The sequence below is a fragment of the Centroberyx affinis genome, unplaced genomic scaffold, assembly GCF_046629955.1.
Source record: "Centroberyx affinis isolate AG114_WGS23_722 - 3 ecotype Tasmania unplaced genomic scaffold, CSIRO-AGI_Caff_v1 ptg000131l_1, whole genome shotgun sequence".
Lineage (NCBI taxonomy): Eukaryota > Metazoa > Chordata > Actinopteri > Beryciformes > Berycidae > Centroberyx > Centroberyx affinis.
In genome coordinates this window covers 392853-416104 of record NW_027278831.1, presented here as the reverse complement: position 1 = coordinate 416104, position 23252 = coordinate 392853, and the positions used below count along the sequence as shown (strand labels likewise).

Genomic DNA, 23252 nt, shown 5'->3' with positions numbered 1-23252 from the left:
CTTTTAAGGTTCTGTAGGTCAGCACACATGTTCTTGTGGTTGTTCCTCTCCTCTCCAGCAGGAGGGACTCTAACTTTACCATTATAGCAAGAGGGTCCCATTTCAGAATGAAACCTCAGGTCACATATGACAGGTTTTGCTGTTTTTGTTTTGTTTTTAGAAAGGAAATATCCCTTTTTAATGTCTTCTGTTTGCTACATTTTAATGGAAGGAAAGAAACCCACGGGAACGCAATTAACGAAACGAAAGCAAAAGGTGTGTTGTGGCAATATTTCCTTCTCCCCCCTCAGGCCATGAATCGCTCACTGGCTAATGTGATCTTGGGAGGTTACGGCACGTCTTCCACTGGTACCGGAAAGCCCATGGAGATCACTGGGACCCACACTGAGGTTAATGTGGATCAGACTGTCGAAATGATCAAAGAGGCACAGAACATCATCATCACTCCAGGTAACACACACACACATAAACACAAACAAGTGCATAAGCACACACGTGCGCGGCACATACGCTCCAAACATTAGATTGGTTCATTATTGCGCCACACACACACAGACTGAGAGATTCAAATTCACTGACACACACACAGTGACGTCTAGGAAATGTGATACTCATACAGGGGGTACCAAGCAGATTAGTCTACATCTTACTCACGCAAACACACAGACACACACACGTACACACACACACCTCAGAGGTCTTGAATGTGAATTGAAAAACATGCTACTTTGACTTTGCCAGTCACAGTTTTTTTCCAGTGTTAGCAAAGTGTGTGTTCTGTTTATTTAACTTTTTCTTGACCCCTGTTACATCACCGTTTTGCTAGGCTAATTGTCTAGCCATGGTAGAGTGGCCACACACACAGACACACGCACACACACACACACGTACACACACAGGTCTCTGTGTGGTCGTCAATCCCCAGTAAACAGACATTCTACAGTGTAGTATATATTCAAGGTCAAGGGAAAATTAGAGGGAAAGAGGTACGGTGTGATTTTGTTGACAATTTAAATACTACGGTCAAGATTGGCTTCTAGTTCTATTTTCGGGGTTAGAGTGCAGGTCGAAGCCTGATTCCAGCTACATTAATTTCTCATTTTCATATTCTCATACACATTTGTTAAATATGTGACTATATGAATTTCCCAATTCATGGGACTGGCATGATATTGTCCTCAGGGCCGCTTTCCTGAAATCGTCATTGTGTGAACCAATGACATTTCAGTCCTTGGCCTAGATTGTTCCTGACCAATCGCAGTAGCACAGAGTTGTTTTACTCATGTGGGAACATGTAAACACAGACTAACGGCATCCAGCCTGCAAATTGGTGATTCCAGTCAGTGCTCAGTGCCAGTCAGTGCTCATATACAAAAACTGCCTCTTCAGAGGAAACCGCTGCCACTTCCAAGAATTGGAACGCAGGACATCCATCTATTTTTTTATTTTCACTTTTGCAAGACTATAGAAATATAAATGGGAACAGATCAAAAAGTTGAGAAATAAAAAACAGTTTGCACTTTTCAAAATGTTTTACAAACATTATCACAGTTAGAAATAAAAGCCAACAAGATAAATATTAACATATTTGAAGCGGCATTACAGAAGAACGTAAACACAGTGCAAATAGGAGGATAGAATATGTAAAAACAAATTTTATGTCCTATGGTCCAGATCACCCTTGGTCTTAAGCGTAAGAGTGTATCATGGTAGAATCTGAGAAGGGTACAGTAGGTCTTACAGTTGTTGGATACTTTTATCTTGAATCACATGGCAACTATTGTATGAAACCTCACTATAAAGTGTATATGATGTTATGTAGACTTCCATAAAATGAGATGCCAAGTACAATGTTGATTTTAAAGATGATATTACATGATATCAAGCAGTTTCTATAGGTAATATTTTCCTAGTTTCATAACACACACCAGCCAACTGTGTATTTCTCCTCTCTGGCCTAGTAGCCAGTAGGCCAGTATTGTTACCCAGCTCAGCCTTTCAATCACTGCCCTTGTTTCCATTTTGACCATTCTCCCTAATTGGAGCCGTCACAGTCACTTTGCCTGATTGACATCTGGGGAAACGGTTAAGACTATGCGTGATAAACATAAGCGTTTTCCTGGCTTAGTCTGGCCTGTCTCTGCATGGTCTGGGTCCACTTGTTTTTCTTAGAGGAGAAACTCCAGAGAGAAAAGGGTTGGAAGTACAAGAAATGAAAGAATTGTGATGGAGGAAAAAATAGAAAACCATTAAATTGTTGAGCTGGACTGCCGACAGTCAACCCTGCTTCCTGTAGAGTTTTTTTTTTTTTTTTTTCTTTGCCGAGTTTGAAAGCTTGTCGCTTTGATTGATGTGTTGTGACAAGATACAAATTCTGACTCAGTGTTGTGACAAGGCCAGTAAACACTATATGTGTGTGTGTGTGTGTGTGTGTGTGTGAGGGCATGGGCGTGTGTGTGTGTGTGTGTGTGTGTGTGTGTGGGAGATAATGCGATGCAAATCAACTAGTGTGGTGCTAAAATATAACATGTAAGAGAAGAAACAAATTAATAGAATACAATAAATACTCACAATAAAAAAAACTGTATTTATATAACGGAACTTTGTCCAATTCCAGACACACACACACACTCTAATGTATTTCGGCTCTCTTGGTGCATTTTTTTTTTATGAAAATGGTGCATCTCCATGAAGACATGTTACCCAAAATGCAATCTAAGGGCTCACACTTCTGGTTTGTGCCTAAGTTCATAATTGATTGTCTTTGTATGTCTAAATGTCTATAGATATTTTTGAAATTTGATATTTACCTTCTCAAATATGTATGGAATTGTGTCACTTGCCTTTTGGTAGGGAGCTCATCTAAAAAGAAAATCATGAAGAGACCCGAAATTGCTTAAGAGTGTGTGTGTCCACAACTGGATACAGTTCTGTTATACAAATGCAGTTATTATTTATTGTATAATGATATAAGCCTAATGAAGAAACACAGTCGAACAAATAAAATGATTCTCTAATAGCTCAGTCTATTGAAGTGCTCTACCTGATGTGCATGTCAAATTGATCCTCAAGGACTCTTGTTCTCCTGCTTCTTCTATTCTGTGTCTGTGTGGATTAATTTAATTTATTCTGTTCTGCCACACTTCTATATTGTAGTTGTGTTTGTCATTCCATAACCTTTCCCAAGGGCATTATACGGCTTTTTACTGTATTGCTTTAGCCCTGCGTGTCAAGGGAGCTAAATAAGCAAAATTGGGGCAATCACACATACACACACACACACACCAGTTGCATTAGGAAATGCATCATGGTAACTGAATTTTCCCATTTGTAGTTCAGTGTAATCACCACATGTCAGGGTCACCCACCCTCTATCTTTCCCCCCATCCAGGTTTTCATAGCCTTGTTTGGTGTATGTGTGTGTATGTGTGTGTGTGTTTGGCAGATGTCATTTACAGTTTATTTATAGTTTGTGTCTTTGCCTTATTCATTTCCACTTATTTCATTTACAGTTAACAAAGAGCTTTCACTTGTTATCATCCTGTGTGTGTGGTGTGTGTGTGTGTGTGTGTGTGTGAGAGAATATGTGCACATGGCACATTTTGTTCCCCTGCACATGCAAACCCATGCTCCTTCAAACTTGGTCTAAATTGAACTAATTCTGTGAATGCAAATCAAGGGTCAGTGAACAGGACCTCCTGTCTTGATCTTGTTCCTTCTAGTCAACTCCTACTTTGAGAGGATTTCTGGACATGGAGCCAGATCATTAGAAGGGATCTAAACTTACTGTTCTGACTGTCTGTTATGCATCATTCTGTCAGTCATCCCCAACGTTCTGTTGAGAACTCATCAGCCCATTAGAAACACTTGACAGAACCACTCTGTGTTTGCTCTCCTATGTCTAACCTTATTCTGGTTGGACGCTCAAACCTGATTAGTCGAACGCTGCTGAAGCAGACCCAGAACAGACCACAGACATTTATTGCTTATTTCCCAAATTCTCAGATCATTTATAATGGAATTCTTTTGAAGCCGGCTGGGTCATGTGTTTGACATTTAAACTATTCATACACATACGTTCCCAGCATTAACACATTCATGAGTGTCGTAAAGCCATATCAAAGTCTCAGTAGGAATCTGAGGTATTAAGGGAAGTGTTTTTGATATTAAACACACCTGTGTGAACACACTGGTTTTCTGCAGACCTGCCAGTCATACTGCAGACAGACTGTCATGACGGTTGTAATAGTAGCACTAATGACACTTACTTGAGTGTGAACACAGGGGTTTGAAGCTTGGTAGTCCTGTAGAAGGATGATCTCTAACCACATGACCACTGTGCCAATCAGGCTGCTGTCTTTACAACAGACTTGTGTGTGAATGCGTGCGTGCAGGGGGGAGCTAAAGTACTATGTAGAATCACTAATGCTCTGTTTAATATATTTTTTTGAAGTTGGCATGTTAACTTTTGTTTAGAAAGAAAGAAGCAAGGTTTCTGTTCCAAGGTTCTGTCTGTGTGTTGCTGAGCTTCATTATCCCATAACTGGGCCAGTTAACATCAGTTCATCCATTCTAACCTGGTGTTTTTAACTGTTGTTTTTACTCTGTTTCAGGTTATGGACTCTGTGCTGCCAAGGCCCAGTATCCCATCGCTGAGTTGGTAAAGATGCTTGCAGAGGCTGGCAAGAAAGTCAGGTAAAGGGATGATAAGCTAATGTATTCAATTGATCACATATGATAGAAAGTACAAGAACTAGTTTTGTATAGTGCTTTTCTTAACAAGGTTACAGAGCACTGTGTAATGAATAGTGAAAGACATGGTCACAAACAGCCGACTATAATATGTACTTATATAACTTGTTAGGCTTACTCGGCAAAATTCAGTTTTTCAAACGTATTTTACTCAATCAATTGATCTAACAGAAGTTTATTTACAGAATTATCTAGTTCGGGGGAGGAAGGGAGGTAATATAAATTCACACGATACAAAGAACAGGCTGTACCATGAAGGAAAGAAAGACAGAAGCAAAGGAAGAGGTGTGTGAGAAGAGAGGAGATTTTAGTATGGATGATAAGAAGACAGGATGAAGATACCGACAAGAGAGTGCAGATAGGAAGAGACCTGTGTGCAAAGAGGGAATGAAAAAAAGGGAAAGAAGGCAAAGATGGAGAGGTAGAGCGGAAGCTTCTGTAATTGTCCTGCCTCAGTCGTTTGATCCTGGCTGCTGCAGCTGCTGCTACTTAGAGCATTTGTACTTGATTAGAGGGAAGTGGGTGGTCAGAGAGAAAGAGAGAAACCCCCTTCACCCTGATCTCTTGCTCTCTCTCTCTCTCTCTCCACATCCCTCTCTTTCTCTGTTCTATATTCCACTCTCGTGCTCTTTCTTTCTCAACGTATCACTCACTCTCCTCCAGGACTGGGTATCGAGAACGGCTTCCAATTTAGTCCCGGTTCCAAATTGCCTAAATTCGCCGGAATCGAGAAGCCACCACACTTATTGATACCTCTTATCGATCATTAAGAATGTTGGAACAGCTGGATGCGTCTTGCGCAACAACCTTTTTTGTGTGCTGTCAATCGCAAACAATAACAACATACAGCGAGTTTGCTAGCATAGCTCCGTGGCAGCGTTCTTCAAAACAACAGTTTGTTGCTGGAGATGTTTTTTTTAGAGTTCCAAAAATGTCAAAATAAATGTACCATAAAATTACTCCAAACAGCATAATTCAAGTGTTCAGAAGCCAAACGATTGTACTGCGTGTCCAAAACTCCAATATCTAGCTCATTTTCTCATAGATTTCCCACACTCGTTCTGCACCGTGGCAACCCAATATAGTGGTAAATACAAATGGGAATCAATTTTTTTTTTTTTCCACTTGTATTGTGTTTTCTCAAGTAAGGCATTAAGCCAAATGTGCCTTAGCTGTTATGAAAAGTAATTCTGAGGCAAAAGCGACTCTACACAGCAATGTCAACAGCAAACTCCACTAAAGCTATATGTTGTCATTTACCCCTGACAATTTATACAGGAAGAATTGAAAGAATCGTATCGATAAGTGTCAAAAACGGCATCAGAATCGGTAAAATCGAAACAATACCCAGCCCCACATCTGCCTTTATTTCTTTATAAATCCCCTCTACTGCTCCACTTCCTCTTCTGCCTTGGTCGTATCCCACCATATATCCTGTACTTCATTCTTCTGCACTGAACTGAGAGTAATCTGTATTAATAGTACCAAGTTTGGAAGCACAACACACTCCAGCCGCTCATTATCCAGACCAAGGCCTCTGTGTCTCCCCCACTGCCAACCCTGTATATGTAAACTTTTTCATCCACCAGCCACACTCACTAATACATCCCAAAACTGAGTAGCCATCTCCACTATGCATCCATCTAAACTTGCCCAATAAAGATAAATTAATCTCCAAATGGTGGTTGGTTACATGATAAAGTGGCTGGAAGAGTAAACAGTACCAGCCACCGCCTGAATTCACCAGCATTTGTCTGGTGGCTAGTGTTAATATCCTACTCTGATTACATGACCTGACTAATTTAGTTTGAGAGCTATGTATGCACACACACACACACACACACACACACACACACACACACACAAAACAAATAATACAGGATCGAAGAGTGCAGCGGGAAGTGTCCCTGTGCGTGTAATGCATCAGAAGCAGACTGTGATCGTAAACCTGATGTAGTGGATATCCTCAGGCCGCTCTCTCCACTCCTCTTCCAAGATCCCCCTCTCCAACTTATTCTCTCCTTCTCAGCCCGTCTCCCTTTATTTTGTAAATCCTTTGCCTCCTCTGTCCCACCGTTTTCATCTCCCTCTCTTCCTCTTCCCTCTCTTTTTCCTCCTCCTCATCCTCTTGTCATTTCCCTTCTTTTCAAGCCCTTTTACAACCCGTGGCACCAAGCCATTAAAGCAGGACCTTCATCCTCTCTGTTTTCAAGATGGTTGCCGACTAAAGGACTTTGAAAATTGCAGCCAGTTATGAGAAACTCACATTTAATGGCTAAATCGTTAAAAACACTGATGATACAAGAAACATAAACAGAAAGTGCTAAAAATTGAAATTAAAAGATAGTATGAAAATCATAGTTGCTTTCTTTGACAGCATATATAATGGTCAAGAACTAGATGTAAGTGGAAGGGACTGTGTTTAAGGATTGATTAGTAATCAGCGTTTTGTTCCCTCAGGTTTGGAATTCACCCGGTGGCTGGCCGTATGCCCGGTCAGCTCAATGTGCTGCTGGCTGAGGCTGGTGTCCCATATGATATCGTCCTGGAGATGGAGGAGATTAATGAGGACTTCGCTGGTAAGATTCATCCCTTACTGTCTTGTACAAGCCTGGATAAGTTATTAACTGAATCTCACACTTTTTCTATAGGTATTGTGACCAAATATGCTTTGATTTGCTGTGTCTTTTCAGAGAGGTTGCAAGGAAATTTGCATACTTTATTGAGTTCATTTGTAAATATGCAGTGAATGACGAATTACAAGTCAAAGGACACGGTTGCAGTGCTGCTTGCTTTAATTTGACTATTGCAGCAAAATTACTTTTGAATGAAATGTTATTGCAACAAAATTGTTTTTGCAAGAAATTTATTGTGATTGTGAAATAGTAAATGCCTGGGGGTTGGGTGGACTTCAACTTGGCTGAAGTGCAAGATGAGCTGGATATGCCCTTGTCTGATGGTCCATTCATTGACACAGTGCAGCACAACAATAGTAAATCCCACAAAAGGTTTCAGGTTTGAACTGCACACATTAAACATAAACATTAAACATCAACTCAAGGAAGTGGAGTTGACTCCCAAAAGGTGCAACTGCCACTCAGCAGGGACACAACAGCTAGCATGTGGACCAAAACTTCTTGGATGAGGGAGAAACAAAATAAGCCAATTCAAATAATTACAGGAAGGTCTGTGTCAATTGTTGCACTTCAGCAGAAAGAAAAAAGAGAGAGAAAAACAATTAAGTGAAATGATGAGGATATGTTTTCTTTAACGTTTATTTTTTGTGTGTCTAACCAGAGACGGACCTGGTTCTGGTGATTGGTGCCAATGACACGGTGAACTCAGCCGCCCAGGAAGATCCCAACTCCATCATTGCTGGTATGCCTGTGCTGGAGGTCTGGAAGTCCAAACAGGTGAGACACGTTTGGCGTGTGAATGTGTGATAGTGAGCGAGTGTCTGGAAGTCCAAAAAGATGAGGAGGGATGGAAGATTTTACAAAAACTGGACTGTTTACTCCCCTCATAACTGAATACTGGAGGAACAGTCCACACCCGTAGAGGGGCCTCCACTGACAGATGCGCACAAACCTAAAGAAATGCATACTCACCCGCTCAGGCACACACACACACACATACACACACACACACACACACACACACACACACAGGTCTTACGAAACGCTTGTTTGGACACACACAAGCTCTCACACACAGAGACAGATACTTACAGTCCCAGGTGCAGTCCCATCCTGATCCCATTAGTGGTGACTGTGTCTCTGTGGAATGATGACATTTGGAGCATCCCACTGGCACCGCTCCGAGATCTGGGATCTATACAGAGCTCCCACTAGTTTCCACACACTTCCCCCTGGGGAAATCACGGAGGACATACTACCTAACTACACACACACCTAACTATACACAGACACACACACACACACACAGAAACTGACTCAGGTACACTCAAACAACCAAACTCTGGGGCTTCATCCAGTCAGTGCGCGCTGCTCCGTCACTGCTGGGTGGCATGCAGAAAACATTTGAACCACTAATGTTTACTATGCGATTGTATGACAGTATTATTTATTTTTGTTATAGACTGATGAAAAGCAACAGGTGAACACTTTAAAATACATTTGAACAACGAAAAATATTATCAGCCTAACAAGCAAAGATTGCATTCATGAACCAGGCAGACTAACTTAGACAGGTGAAGCCATGTGCGTCATCTACCTTGGGTACTGTTTCCATTCAAAGAAGGTGATGCTATGCCCGCAAGTGTCATAAAATAACAATAGTTGCTAAGCAACCCAGGTTCTATAAGGCAAAGCGCATAAAATTAGAAAACATTTCAGCAGCCTCGGAGACCGTGCAGTCCGAAGGAGAAATGCTTATTACTCCCTCATCATTTACTGCATGACCTCAAAACTTTGTCATGAAAAAGTAATGAAATGGTGGGGTCACATTTTTTTACTGAGGTGAAATTTCATGCATTAGAAATATCAGAGAGGTCCCGCAGACTGCTGTGGCAGCTCTGGTTTACTTCATTGATTTTATGTGATGTTAATAATAGCTAATGATTTCTAGGGGGTGGAACAATTTTTTAAAATGTTGGTGCTGCTCAGAACGAATCGAATGAAAAAGCCCTGTTTCCAAGCCCTGCCACAAACACATTCAGATACTCATTCATATACCTTCATGTTTATGTTCCGGTGCCCAAAGACACATGCGTACAGAGTAAGGTGAGAACACACACTTAACGCATAAACTACTTTTAGTCCTTTACCTCTGTCACTGTCATGTGAAATACATACTGTACATAGTTTGTTAAAAAAATGTTTACACTGCATTCATTCAGCAGCGGTGGCACCACACTGCTAGAATAAAGGTAAAACATAATGAAAATTCATCATGTGGCCTTATGTTTTTTATCCAAACCAAACTATATAGGATAGTAAGGGTATAATTAGTCTATACTAGTTGGCCCATAATTGTCCCATAGTATAAATAAGAACCATTTTTCAAAGGGGTTGAGGAGCTGATTTGGGCCAGGGGGGTTTCAGGTCTGTTTACCAAAATTACTCTGCTCCCACACCCCGCTGCCAGACAGAGGGAAAATTCTACTGTATGTGTAGACTGTAGGCTTTTATGTCTTTATTTGTGTATATACATACAGCGTGTGTCTATGTGTGCAGCTCTCTACATAGATTGCATGTTTTTTTATTCCCCGTGTTCCCCTGTGTCTCTGAATTATACATATGGTTTTATAGGGAGGTAAAGAGGAAGACTAGCTTGTTAGGCACATCTGGTACGAGAACATTAGCCATGCTAGCACAGATTCCCAGACGTTACATCAAGGAGCTTGGTATAAGCAGATGCGCCAGTAATAAAGATTCAAAACATTTAGGCTCTCATTCATATTCAATTGATTCACATAGGTCGTTTTTGAAAGTTGTGAAAAAATTGCAGCATAGTTTAAAATGGTAGTCCTATGGAAGAAGGGTCACCTGACTGACTGTATGAGTTCTAAAATAAATCTCAGAATTCTGACTCAAGTGGGGTTTTTTGCATAAAAATCTTAGCATAGTGAAGCTTTAACCTAACATTTTAGTCATTTAGTTGACAATGAGTGAGCACTTAGGGGTTCTGTGTCTTGCTCAAGGACACTTAAACAGAACACATGGCTGCTGCTGGGATTGAAGCCGAGACCTTCCACTTACAGGATAGTCTTCCTAACCAGCAGGCTACACTGCCGTCCCATGCCCTGTGTGCCCAAACACTGTGCACATTCAAGAGGGCAGTGTGCTCTGCATAAGCCTGTTTGCTTGCCTGTTTCACTCTTGCTGGTGCTGATGGCTTAGCTGATTTACCTTTGGTTGCACCCTTGTCCCAAATGGAACCATGAGGCCAATGCATTATGGATGGGAAAGAGGAGAGGAGAAAGGAGGAGAGAGGTGGAGAAAGCACATCAGCATAGAAGGGAGCAGAAAGCAAAGGGAGGAAGAGAATGGATGTAAGGGAGGCGGGGTTGTGTGTGTGTGTGTGTGTAGGTGTGAGTGAGTTTGTTAGTGAACTGCATTGTTTGTACTTGGTTTGCACAAGAACTGAATCACCTCGTTAGTGGAGAACATTTCCTTGTCACCTTCGATTGGTTTTCCTTCGGAGTTGTTGATTTGTTTGTCTTGTACCGCTGCTGCAGCGTTCCAACTATCTTTCAGCATCTGGAGAAATACAAGGTCAGTAGACGGAGGTTGTGAAGGGAGAGAGAATGGGAGGGACAGGGAAAAATCTCTGGTTTTACTTTAGAAAGAGTTGGGGTAGTTATGAGAGTCTACAGATCCCAGAACTCCTTTTTAAAAACTTCAATACTCATGAGATTCTAATGAGAGTGCGTTTTGTTTATCTGTGTGAATGTCTGCCCCTCCATCCAGGTGGTTGTGATGAAGCGTTCCCTGGGTGTGGGTTACGCGGCTGTTGACAACCCCATCTTCTACAAGCCCAACACTGCCATGTTGCTAGGCGATGCCAAGAAGACTTGTGATGCCCTGCAAGCCAAGGTCCGCGAGACCCAGAGTCAGTAAGATGGCTCCGCCCTGAACAGAGTCCTCCATGAAGAGCACAAGTGGAGAGGGGAAGGTCGAGGACAACGAGGCACAGTTTCCCGAAAGTATCTCAGCATTAAGATCATCTTTGTTCCACTGGCTTACTTACGATCAGACAAAGATGATCGTTAAGATAAAATGCTTTCGGTAAACCCTGCCCAGGATCTATAAATGAAAGAAATGACAAATTTTGTCATAGAAAATGTGCTTGCGGAGCGGGAGCCAAGGAAAACAGTAGATTTCTGCTGATTTTACCGCTCCCACTGTGGTGGTGTGCTTAAGTATAGAATGTTTGGTTTTTCTCTTGATGCATTTGACACTTCTTTTGTTTATAGAAATTAAAGGGCGGGTGCGTCAACCAGGTGCAGGTGCTCCGTACACTCTGGGCAGCAAGTGACATTGAGTGTCAACTTCATTTCAGTCACTTATAGTAATTTAAAACAACAATCAAAAATATGGATGTATTAAGATGTTAGATATGTTAAATTTCAATGTTAAGGAATTTTAGAAATAGACAACAGTGAAACCTTTTATTAGCTGAATTGGAATGAATAGGGATTTAAAGTGGAGATACCGAGTTGACCCGTTAAAACTCATCCTTAGAGAGAAAGAGCTCCTGTATGAGAGAATGAGACTGTAGCATTAACGTTTCTTCCCCCACTGTAAAGATTTTCCTCCCTCTTTTTCTCTAGTGTTTGCTATTATTACAGAATGATAAATAGGTGTTCACTTTGATAGATCTATTTGCTTAACAAATGCTTATGTCACACCAAGTGTGTTTTCCTCTTAATACCTTCCTTTTCTGTACAAGTAAAAAGGGAAAAAGCAGGATAGTGCAACATTTTTGTAAAGTAGTTCATTCAGTTCCAGTTTTATACTGTAGCAAGAAGTTTTTGTATTTGGCCCTTATAATTATCATAGACCTATAAAGTCTCAATTTGGTCATATTTTAGAAGCTTTTGTTACCAGTATGCAAAGCCATAGCCAGTCATCCAAACAGTTTCTAGTCATACTATTTGCTTTTTTTCTTTTCACTTGAGTGTGTCTTTGTGACCCCTGTGCCTTTTTGTGCAGTAATCACACATGGATCCAAAAACTGTTTGAAATCCATTCAGATATCCTCTATTATTCATTTAAAACAATAAAACAAAGTGATTTGACCTGTAAATGTAAGACCCCAGCTGTCTTTCAATCCCAGTAAAGGTTATGCTACTCCTACAAAACGCTCTTGGTAATTGAATGGATTTTATGATGTTTTTGACCCAGGTGTGTTTTAATTATCCTGTGTGACATGGTGGTGAAGATGTTATAGTACATATGATTCAAGCCTTTGACCTTTATGGTGAGGAAGGATTTTTAAAGTGACTGTGGCTTGATTTTGTCCTCAACCACTCCAATATGTGTGTCCTCATTATTGTTCTACAGGGATATGAAGGATCACTACGCGTAAACTAAAGTAAGGCCAAACGTTAACCTGACTGACAGATAGGGATCATATGATACAACTGATGCAAGTCTAAAAGCAATACAGTTATGGTTTAATTTTTCCCCACCTCTCAGCGCTTATGAATTATGTTATTCTTCATAATTGAGCAAGCATTTATGAATTGAATTTTTTTTTATTATGCCATATACATAAACTTGTGCCAAACCTTCCCCCTTCACACTGGTTTGGATAGACTCTAAGGCCCTTATACAATGCAAACTAGTTTCGGTCCCTGTTCTATACAAATTTGCGACTGGCTACACACAAAATGACAACTCTACAACCGTCTTTACACAGTTGAGCTGACCAAATTAAAAATACCAGTATGAAGCAGGTGCTGTGGGATCATCCTTTGATAATTTTTTGCACTTCACTTTTTATTGCTAAGCAGGTGTTAGTTTAAGGTTGTCAGACAGTATTAGCAAGTTATAGCTCATATTAATTAATCAAGGACTTAAACGTAATCGTCGCCTCAGTGTTTCATGCTGTCTGTTAAAAAAATAAAAATAAATCCTTTTGCCGATGCAATATGTACAATGCAGGTAATGATTACCATACCATTTGCATTGCCAAATAGCTTTATATTATACAGAAACTTTACCAGGTTTGGATGGCCACAGTATACTAAATTGAATGGTGAATCAGAAATGGGGCAAGTCTTTAAACCAGCTTGTCATCTTCTGTCATCAAAAGATGAAGCCGACTCAACACAGCTAGTTTCCTGGTCCAAGTGTTTTGTGTAAAGACGGTTCATGAGATGCCATGTCAGCAGTCTTCCTTTTAACTAATTCAGTCCTTTTAAATCTACACAAGTACTGTATGAAGTTCAGATGCAGAATGGAGAACCAGACCTGCTAATCTATCTGATGTTTTCATCATGGGACCTGATACATTGACCATGACAACTATCCTACCTCTACATAGAGCATAAAATGACCAATAGCTTTTCATAGAACCTTCATTTGACCAATCACCTTTTATGGAATCTACCATAGAATCTGTAACTGACCAGTTTTCTTCCATTGACCTTAACCAATCACTTCTCATGTAACCTAAACCTGACCAATTGCCTTTCATTTTGTGTTAACATTTAGCTTTTAACCATCAAACCTCAGTTTACTGCTGGCTACTTTATGTTTTGCAAGTTTAGAGGTGCAAACCTTATTAGTACTCATGAAGGGTTATTGTTGTTACACTTAGAGCGGCGTGTCAATTTAGTCCATTAGATTGAAGATATTACAACACCACATTTGTATATTGTTGCCATTTACTGAGATAATGATCAAATTAAGGAAGATGGAAAATCTTTTTGATAATTGTACTGAGGCCAAGGTGTCCCCCATTATATTTTTTTCCCCACAGGAGAGTATTTTTGTAAAGAGGCATCCCTATTTGTGTAGAGCGATCAACGTTTTGATACGGGATATGGGACTTCGGAGGTTTATGACATTTCAATGCACCATGTTAGGGAGATGAATGAAATGTACTGTGAATGTTTTTTTTTTTCCTCTATTGTTTATCATGGAACATTTTCATCCCTAATAAACCTGTATTTACATCTGATACTGCCTAAGCTGTTATCCCTTTCCTGACAAACTCTTAAATCCAGAATATGAGTGAGTGAATGAGTTTTCCCTGAGGTCTACAAAGGCTTTGATGGTAATGTTGCCAGTGCAGTTTTGCATTGGTTTGGGGAGCTGAAGACTCAAGAGCACACAAGAAGCCTTTAAGAGCAAAAGCAAAACCTCATTTAGTAACTATATACAAATACGTTTTCAGTTGAATTCTTATTTGCAGCAATGGGGAAGGAGAGTTATACACATACACATATGCACACATACACCTGGAATCTGCCCAGTACTACAGTCTTGTACTTTTGACCAATAAGTAGTTTCCCTGGAGCAGTTAGAGGTTCACTGCCTTGCTCAATGGTACGTTGACGAGTTGTTGACTAGCTAGTTGTTGATTAGCTTCTCCCACCCTGTTTTACCCAGACAGTACAGGGATTCATACCAGTGATTCTCCGCTCAGAAGTCCACAAGACACAAATGAACCTCCTTGGGAAGATTTATGTCAAAGCAGATTAAAGAAATATATGTTCTTGGCATTCACATTTTCTTTGAGGCTGTCAGGAAAAGGAACAAAAAAAAACATAAAAACTTTTTAGGTTGGCCAAATAAAGTTTTGGGAAAACCCGTCTGTAGGAAATGCTCAAGAAGTGCAATTTGGCTGTTTCCAAATAGTTTATCACACTGAAATGGAAATTAAATGCAGCTGAGGAGTTCAAGAGGAAGTCATGGTCGAGGATGTGGTTTGCTAAAGGTGTAAATACAACACATGGTTACCAAGGAGACATTTAAAGACAGTCACACAAATAAGACCTTTAAAAACAGCCGGGGGATTGTTTGTGTTTGCCATGGCGTCCCCACATGCAATCCAGCCTGCAAACTGCATTCTGTCTCATGCAAAGAGCATCTCTACAATTCAGTGAAAACCACCTCTGTAGCCCCCAAGTATTACTGTGCAGTAGAATAGGATTGCATGAGTCTGTCATGAGGGTTGTGATAATAACCAAAATGTAAATATCGGTTCCTGTGACATTTTCACCTACAAACAGCACTTGATTGCTATTCATCAGTGGCGAGTGAACTGGAGGTACTTAGCAGGGGAGTGGTGCCTGCGTAGATAGAGTAGATAGACAGTAGATAGATTTATGAAGAAAGGGATTGCATGTGTGTGTGATGAGGGTGGCTTCATCCTGTAACAAGTAGCACTCAGACAGGCTCTTATCTGCTCTCAGCCTGGAGGAGATCTGAGGAGAACTGTCACTCCCACAGGAGAGGCGAGATACAGAGATAGAGATAGAAAAAAGGGTTGAAAAATTTCTAACTATAAAGAACTGTGTGTGTGTGTGTGTGTGTGTGTGTGTGTGTGCGCATGTGTTTGAATGTGTTCAGCATGTAGAAGCTGTTCCTTTTACTATCTTTACCCCTTTTAAAATAATAGTATAATAGTATCTGCAGATATTGGCGATGGATTGAGCACATATGTATCTGGAGGGTCTGTCTTTGTGGTGTGTGTGTGTGTGTGTGTGTGTGAGAGAGAGAGAGAGAGAGAGTGAGAGAGGGAGAGCAGATCTAGGAGATCCCAGGTCCGATAAGTGGTGAGGTGACAGCCTGCTCAGCTCAAGCTGGTCTATTGTCACACCACCAGTATTTATCCAGAGCGCTGAAGGATAGCCAGCATGTTCCAGCCACAATAAGCCTCCATCCTTCCTCTCCTTTAACTACTCTCTGGAAAAAACGTGATTTGTTTTGCCTGCTGTTGCATGCGATTTGGTAAAGAGGGTATTTAATTATTTATGGAAAGTGTTTTTGGTGAGTGAATGTTTCTGAATGAGGGGACATGCTATGTAGATGTTTGATAAGCTCATTGTGCGTGCATGAGCATGTGCGTGAGTAGAAAACATGCATAAGAGAAGTGCGTTTTTAAAATTTGTAGCATGTAGTAGTACTAGTACTATATTGTTCAATTATCGAACACCATACTGGAAACACACGCAGCTCAGGTATTCCCTGCTCCGCGTTACAGCAATATTCTATTAAAGTAAAAAAAAAAAATCATCCCTTTGCCCTATAACTAACTTATTTTTAATCCTCCTGCCTGAAATGACAGTACAGAGTGTTTCAATATTATAAAATGGCTTCCTCACATCCTTTCCTTTCCCCCCCCATTCACTACCCACTACTAGTATTTTTAAGAATCACACAGTTTCCAGTGGAGTGCTGTTAGTTCAAGAAGTCCATTTTAAATTAACGTTACTGAGACAGCTTGAAGCCTTTGTGTGTCTGATTCTGTGATGAGCTCCAACCTCAGACCCCTAAACCCTCCAAGCTATCTACAGCTCCAAACCCACAGACCCTTAGTGGTGAGTGTTTGTGCGTGTATGTATGTGTGTGTGTGTGTGTGTGAGAGAGAGCGTACACACAGTATGCACACGCACATGAAGTAATCCTTGTTGAAAGGCGTGCAGCTGAAACTATGTGTGATTGGAGAGATGTGTACATGTGTCGCCCACCACAGATCAGACTAGATTGTCCTGTGGTGTTTGTATGTGTGTGTGTGAGTGTGTCTAAGTGAGGCCAGAGGATGTGGTTGTGCTATGGGATGAAACTGTTCGCCAATAAGCCTTTTTATCGGGATCAGCATCTGTTTATCATGTCTTCCAACCAAATCGCAGTTTAAAACATGGACCACATACAGTATCTGCTACAACATGCTATATGGTCATATACAGACTGAAATCAAAGGAGGCATCATTAAACATTTTCAGTTCAGGACCCAAATTGGAAAAATGTATCCTCCAACCCCCAGGCGCGGGCTCATTAAAACACATTACTGCTCGTGTTATGTGCTTACTCACCAGCATATAGGCTAAGCCCACAGCCGACTTTGTGTTCTCAACCATATTTTAGGAAAGTGTTGGATTCCATATGCTATTTCATACTCAAATAGGCTACATTTTAATAAATTAAACATCTGTAAAATTATTCTGGCCACATCATATCAAGCCTATTGAATACGGCAGTAGATGGCAATATTATGACTCAAAACTACTTGTGTAAATGTGGCTTTTGAAATATTGCCACCAACCCGTTTTTTTCCTAGATCCTAGACTCCAGTGGAACATCCAAGTCAAATACAAATTTAAATTATGTTAAATAAAAGATTAATCATCCCTATACTTAATGGATATATTGGTCTTGCTAACTGCTGGTATTTGTCTGTTAGCTGAGTAATTATCTGTTATGGGCCCAGAGTAAGCACAGTGAAACTGTTTGGAGGAACCCTTTTTATCCCGTCTCTGAGTCCCTTATCGCTCCCTTCTAATTGTGGTACACTGTCTGATCTTGCCTAGCAAGTAGTACAACAATTAACTTACATTCAACAAGAAGGTTTGTTATCATCAATAACATATAATGTGCAACGTGCACAACATTACTTTCACCAACACTTCCAGCATTGGAAATGAACGCCTCCCAAGCTTTTACTATAATATTTTACTTTCATCGAGCAAACCACCACCATCTGTTGAGTAAAGGCTAAATTGAATCAAATAAGAGATCCACCATCCATATCCATCACTGCTGCGTTGGTCTTGTTATAACTACAGGTAGAATGATGGTGTATTATGGGTCTAGGGTAAGAATGGTAGAGCTCTTGCCAAGAGAATCTCTTTCATCCTGGATCTTGCTCTCTCCCATAATGTCCCAACGACACTATCTGATCTTCCCAACAGCTTGTTTGGAGAAACTGTGTTATTGAGGGTTGTCTTAAAAGCCCCCAGACCTAGGCCTCTTGCATACATAGTCCCATGGACACACACACACACACACACACACACACATAATGTCTGCCCCAGACTGTCCTAAAGTCGTTTTGACTGCGACAGCTAGAGATAAATGTAGACACACTAACCTGGCTAGCAAGCAACACAACTGGCCTCTTTACTGTTCAGTTTCATTCCTGCTCAAAGCTGGCTAACATAAACATGGTGGGAGTGTGTCCTTTTAAGCTGCTTTTATTGTCCAGCTGCTTCTCAACCACTGGATGTAAATTGTTGAGAGGGAGGGATGGCAGGATGAGAGGAGAGGGGAATGAGGAGAGAGGAGAGGAGAGGTGAGGGGCTGGTTAATGTAGCGGAGAGAAGCGAGGGAATGGGATTTTCCTCTGAAGTAAGGCAGGAATCATTTAGAGTGGTGTCTGTGTGTGTGTACCTCTGTGTCTCTGTGTGTTTGTGCATGTGTGTCATTAAAGCAGAGGCATCACAAAGTCCTGAGAAAGAAAATGTTTATTGAAACATCTTCAAAGACCACTTAGCATCACTTTGTTATTCTCCTGTGGCTAGGCGAGAGTTGTAGGGGCAAAAAAGAAACACGAAAAGAAACAAATTACATTTACACTGAATGGTTAGGAAACCCAACCTATGCAAATTAAGGGGGGATTCACACTACTAGATGTTGAAACTGATTTGGCCTTACTGTAGCCATTCCACAAAAAATGAAAACATCAGGGTGGAAATCCTTGACAATATTTGTGGTATGGAAAATTTGATAGTTAATTAGTTCAAGAATCCCTGTGGTGGGCATTTATACCCCAATTCCCATGTCATGGTTTTCCCAGGGTTGTTTTTTTTTTTAAACACCATAATCTCAGCCAACTGTTACACTATCAGATCTTCAGAACCAGATACGGAAGTGGTCAGGCTCACACTGTGACTGGAATTTTATGTAGTCTGGACGTAATCCAGCTACAATGTGCATAGAAATGTAAAGAGACAGAGAGGGACACAAGCATCAATCAGTAAACCCTAAGCTGTGGCAAAGCCCCTGAATCCAATATCATTTGCAACCAAAAACTTCCAAACATGCTGATATCAACTACATTTCTGGGACAAGTGGAGCAATTACTGATGACTGACAAAAGATCATTTGGTCAATGTGATAAATTATTAGACTGGGTATGAATGCTCTGAATACATTTCTGGCAATGTATTCTGTATCTTTGCACTCCATTTTAATGATCAATACTAAAAGATCAAATTTGGACTCACTCAAGCTAAGGTATGGAAGAAAAAACATAGGCTTAAAAATCTAGCTAGGATGAACTCTCATATGATGCTTAGTTTGTTCCCAAAATTGCGTTGATTTCACCTACCCCAGAGATTTCCAAAGTGCACGGCTCACTCGGGAGATGCAGAGATAGATGGGAGAGTTGCAATGGAGGTGCAGAGACACAAGGAGGAATACATACTAATATGACTCTTCCCACGGCGCAGCCGAGGGCATCACACGGCAAATTCAGGTTGGGCAGTCAGGCAGGCAGTCAGGTAACACAAAAGCCGCTTTTCCACCGCATGGTACCGGCTCGACTCGACTCGACTCTACTCACTTTTTTGGTTTTCCATTGGGCAAGTAGCAGGTACCAGGCACCATATTACCTGGTACCTGGTACTTTTTTTGGTAGCACCTCCGTCGAGGTTCCAAGCGAGCTGAGGCGATACCAAAAGGTGACGTAAAAACACTGCAGACTACTGATTGGTCAGAGAGAATCGTCATCATTGCACGACACGGGACATATATGCTAACGTTAGCTACCAGGTTAGCTTACCATCTTGCGTCGCCTTGAGCAGCCAGAGAGCAGTCTTTTGGCTTGCTGCCTTCAGCCTGTTCTGAAATAAAACCTGTCTCCTTGCTGTGACTAAGAGCCACATACCGAGAATCAAGAACACCATCCCTTCCATATCCTCCATTGCTGCTGTGTGTGTCGCATTGAAGATGACATCACGGCAGTTTCAGGCGGCGTCACGGTGTCGCTATGACGACCAGTTGTGGGGGAGGAGGCACATTGAGGGGGTACTATCTGCAGTGGAAAACCAAGTGGTACTACCAAAAGCGAGTAGAGTCGAGTCGAGTCGAGTCGAGGCGAGTTGAGCCGGTACCATCCGGTGGAAAAGCGGCATTAGTGAGATGATGCGCTTCGTCAGATGGCCTCTAGAGGGCGTTTATGACTGTGAGATGCAGTGTTTCCCATACAGAGGCACAAAATCAAAAGTTGGTCTGTATAGAAGTGGATCTAAATCGATCTCTGATGCGCCTGATGTCGCATTATATCATGTCTGTAACAGCAGACCAGCAGCATTGAACTCAATCCGCAGTCTCCCGGTGTGAAACCAAACGTGAAACTTAACATTCCACAGTCAGTAACAGGGATTTGCAGACAGTCACTCGTCTTCGCTGCCTTACAAACTTTTAACGGTAGGTGACATCATCTTGTGGTATTTAAAGGAATAGTTCACCCAAAAATGAAAATTCAGTCATTATCTACTCACCCCCATGCCGATGGAAAGTCGGGTGAAGTTTCTTAGTCCACAAAACAGTCCTGGAGCTTCACAGCAAAATAGCGTTGCAGCATTCTCCTAAACAACCGAAGTTGCTGGGGACGTTTTAAAACTCAGCTCGTGCACCCACTTCAGACGGGGTCCACGCTAACGTGAACGCGGCTTTGAGCTCAGCGGCTACAGTGAAGATTTCGGGTAAAAAAAGGGTGTAAATGACGTCTTTTCAAGTCAACTTGGGATCTCGGGGCTTCTGGAGACTTGGATTACGCCGGACGAGCTGTATGGAGCCATTTTATGTTTTTTTTCGGTTGTTTTTTTTTACGTTTTAAAACAATTCCCCAGCAACTTCGGTTGTTTAGGAGAATGCTGCAACGCTGTTTTGCTGTGAAGCTCAAGGACTGTTTTGTGGACTAAGAAACTTCACCCGACTTTCCATCGGCATGGGGGTGAGTAGATAATGACTGAATTTTCATTTCTGGGTGAACTATTCCTTTAAGTATCGTTAGTGGAATTAGGTAATTTAACCGAGTCGCATTGCATCAGTGCGTAGAATTGAACACACGCGCTGTGGGTCTGTACAGGATCTGTGCTTGTTTGCTTGGTGTGGGCTTACTTAAGTTTAATTCTGTGCTAGCCTGTCCTGGAGCAATGGGTGTGTGTATGGAGCTGCACAGAGAATCGGAAATGGAGAGTTTGGCAGTTGTTAGGACTGAGTGCTGACTCATTGCTTGTGCATTTTGCTGGTTGATATTTTGGGTTGTATTCCTTCTGCTAATGACCATTATTTTATTTTGTTGCTGTTGTCAGGGGTTGCTGAGGACTTGCAGGCTTAACTAAGCCAGGCGCACACTGTAAGACTTTAAGCCCGCTTTAGCTGTCCAAGACAAGATTTGAGACAAAAACTTCATGTTGGATCCAACTTGGTGCGCGTGGCTGTCACCAAAGTTCGTTAAGTTTGAGAGGGCAGAGAGGCAGTCTGACCCAGTATTTGAGCCATCTCTGACATCCAGAGGTTTTCAACCATGTTGGAAACCTCTGGATGGAAGAGTTGGAAACTACAAGATAACACAACAATATCATTTTGATTTACCTCCAGCTTTCTCTGCAGAACAGACAACCGATGCTGCCCACGTACCCCCAACCATTCTCTCCTCCAAATTCTCTCCTCCAGTAAAAAACAGTCACATTTTACATTTGTTTCCGCAACAGTGGGGTCCCTCACGACGAAATCCAAGAAAAGAATCTTCTAATGAGTGACCCCCTGTCTGTGCCACATCATGTAATGTGCACACCACTACGTCTCAACAAACTACAGGTCGTGTAGTTTGCGCTTGGCATCAATGTTGTCCAGTCAGTTCCCGAGAGTGCTATAGCTAACTTGTCGGAAACAGTTTTACATCTGCGGAACCACCCTGTTTTTTCATTGAGAGAAAAGAGATGACTCTTTTTGTTGTTGTTTTTTGTCTCTTTTCTAAAAGAGGCTCACTACTGGGTCTAATGTCAACTTTGTGGCTTAGAGTTTGGTTAATGTTGCAGCCAGCCTGGTTTTGGATATTGGCATGTTTTTTCCATGGTTGTCCCCTAGGCATTCCCCTCTGCCACTATTTTTTATATTGTAATGTTTTTTTTCTCTTTATGGTCACAGTCACTTTTGGCTTTTTTGAAGAATTTTAATAATTGATTAAACTGAACACTGGTAGATACACTATTTCTTGAACAACAGAGCAGATTATTGACTCGAATACTTTTACATTTTGCACCCACTACTGAGATTTCTGCATTCAAAAACACAGGAGCGGGCCGGGGCTGTGTTTTGAAGGTCCTCCTACCACAGAGTTGCACCCTCCCATGCCCCCCAAAAGACTTGGCTTGGACTTGCAGTCCTCCGGCTATGCAGCTATGCAGCGATCACAGCACACTGATGGTGTTTGAAAATGGCAGGTACAGCGGCTCTAATAGCGGCCAACTTTGTTTGCTTTGATAGCCCTGGAGCTAGCTAGTGTTAACATATCTAAATGCATATCTTTACCTTTTGTTTGTTATTCTATCTTGACTTGTTAGCCTTCTAGTTAACTGATAGCAATAATAAGTGGCTTGTAAATACACTATTAATGAATATGTATAGAAACTGAATATATATATATCTGAATATATTGGTGACCTTTCAAATGGTGGGTAGGGTGAAGGAGATCTTCATCTTCATGTTTTCTGGGCTACATTTTTCATGGGTTCTCCATGTTTTCTGATCAGGTCTGATCTAACCTTTCTAATAGCCTAGTCATTTCTACCCTACTAGACGAGGAATTACCAAGTTATGAGCACAACTCTGACTCATTAGGCTCTTCCAATTAAGGTCCTTCATACACACAATTACGATGACACATCTGGTGTACAAGGTATTCTGGCTGTCTGCTACTGTATGCCCTAACCACACCCCCCATTCCTACCCTGGAGTGTGTGTGTATGTGTGCTTGTGTACACACGGATGCATGAATACATGCACCTGGACAAA

General features: G+C 41.4%; 1 protein-coding gene across 1 annotated transcript in view; it reads left to right on the top strand.

Moving 5' to 3' along the window:
• The window catches only part of nnt (nicotinamide nucleotide transhydrogenase), a 46584-nt gene extending 32181 nt beyond the window's left edge, over positions 1-14403 (top strand). Inside the window, exons 18-22 of the mRNA XM_071530368.1 lie at positions 291-450; positions 4614-4695; positions 7213-7331; positions 8050-8165; positions 11184-14403. Coding sequence (XP_071386469.1) covers positions 291-450; positions 4614-4695; positions 7213-7331; positions 8050-8165; positions 11184-11333 — 627 coding nt within the window. The 3' untranslated portion in view covers positions 11334-14403. The remainder of the gene's footprint in view (positions 1-290; positions 451-4613; positions 4696-7212; positions 7332-8049; positions 8166-11183) is intronic.
• Positions 14404-23252: the final 8849 nt, after the last annotated feature.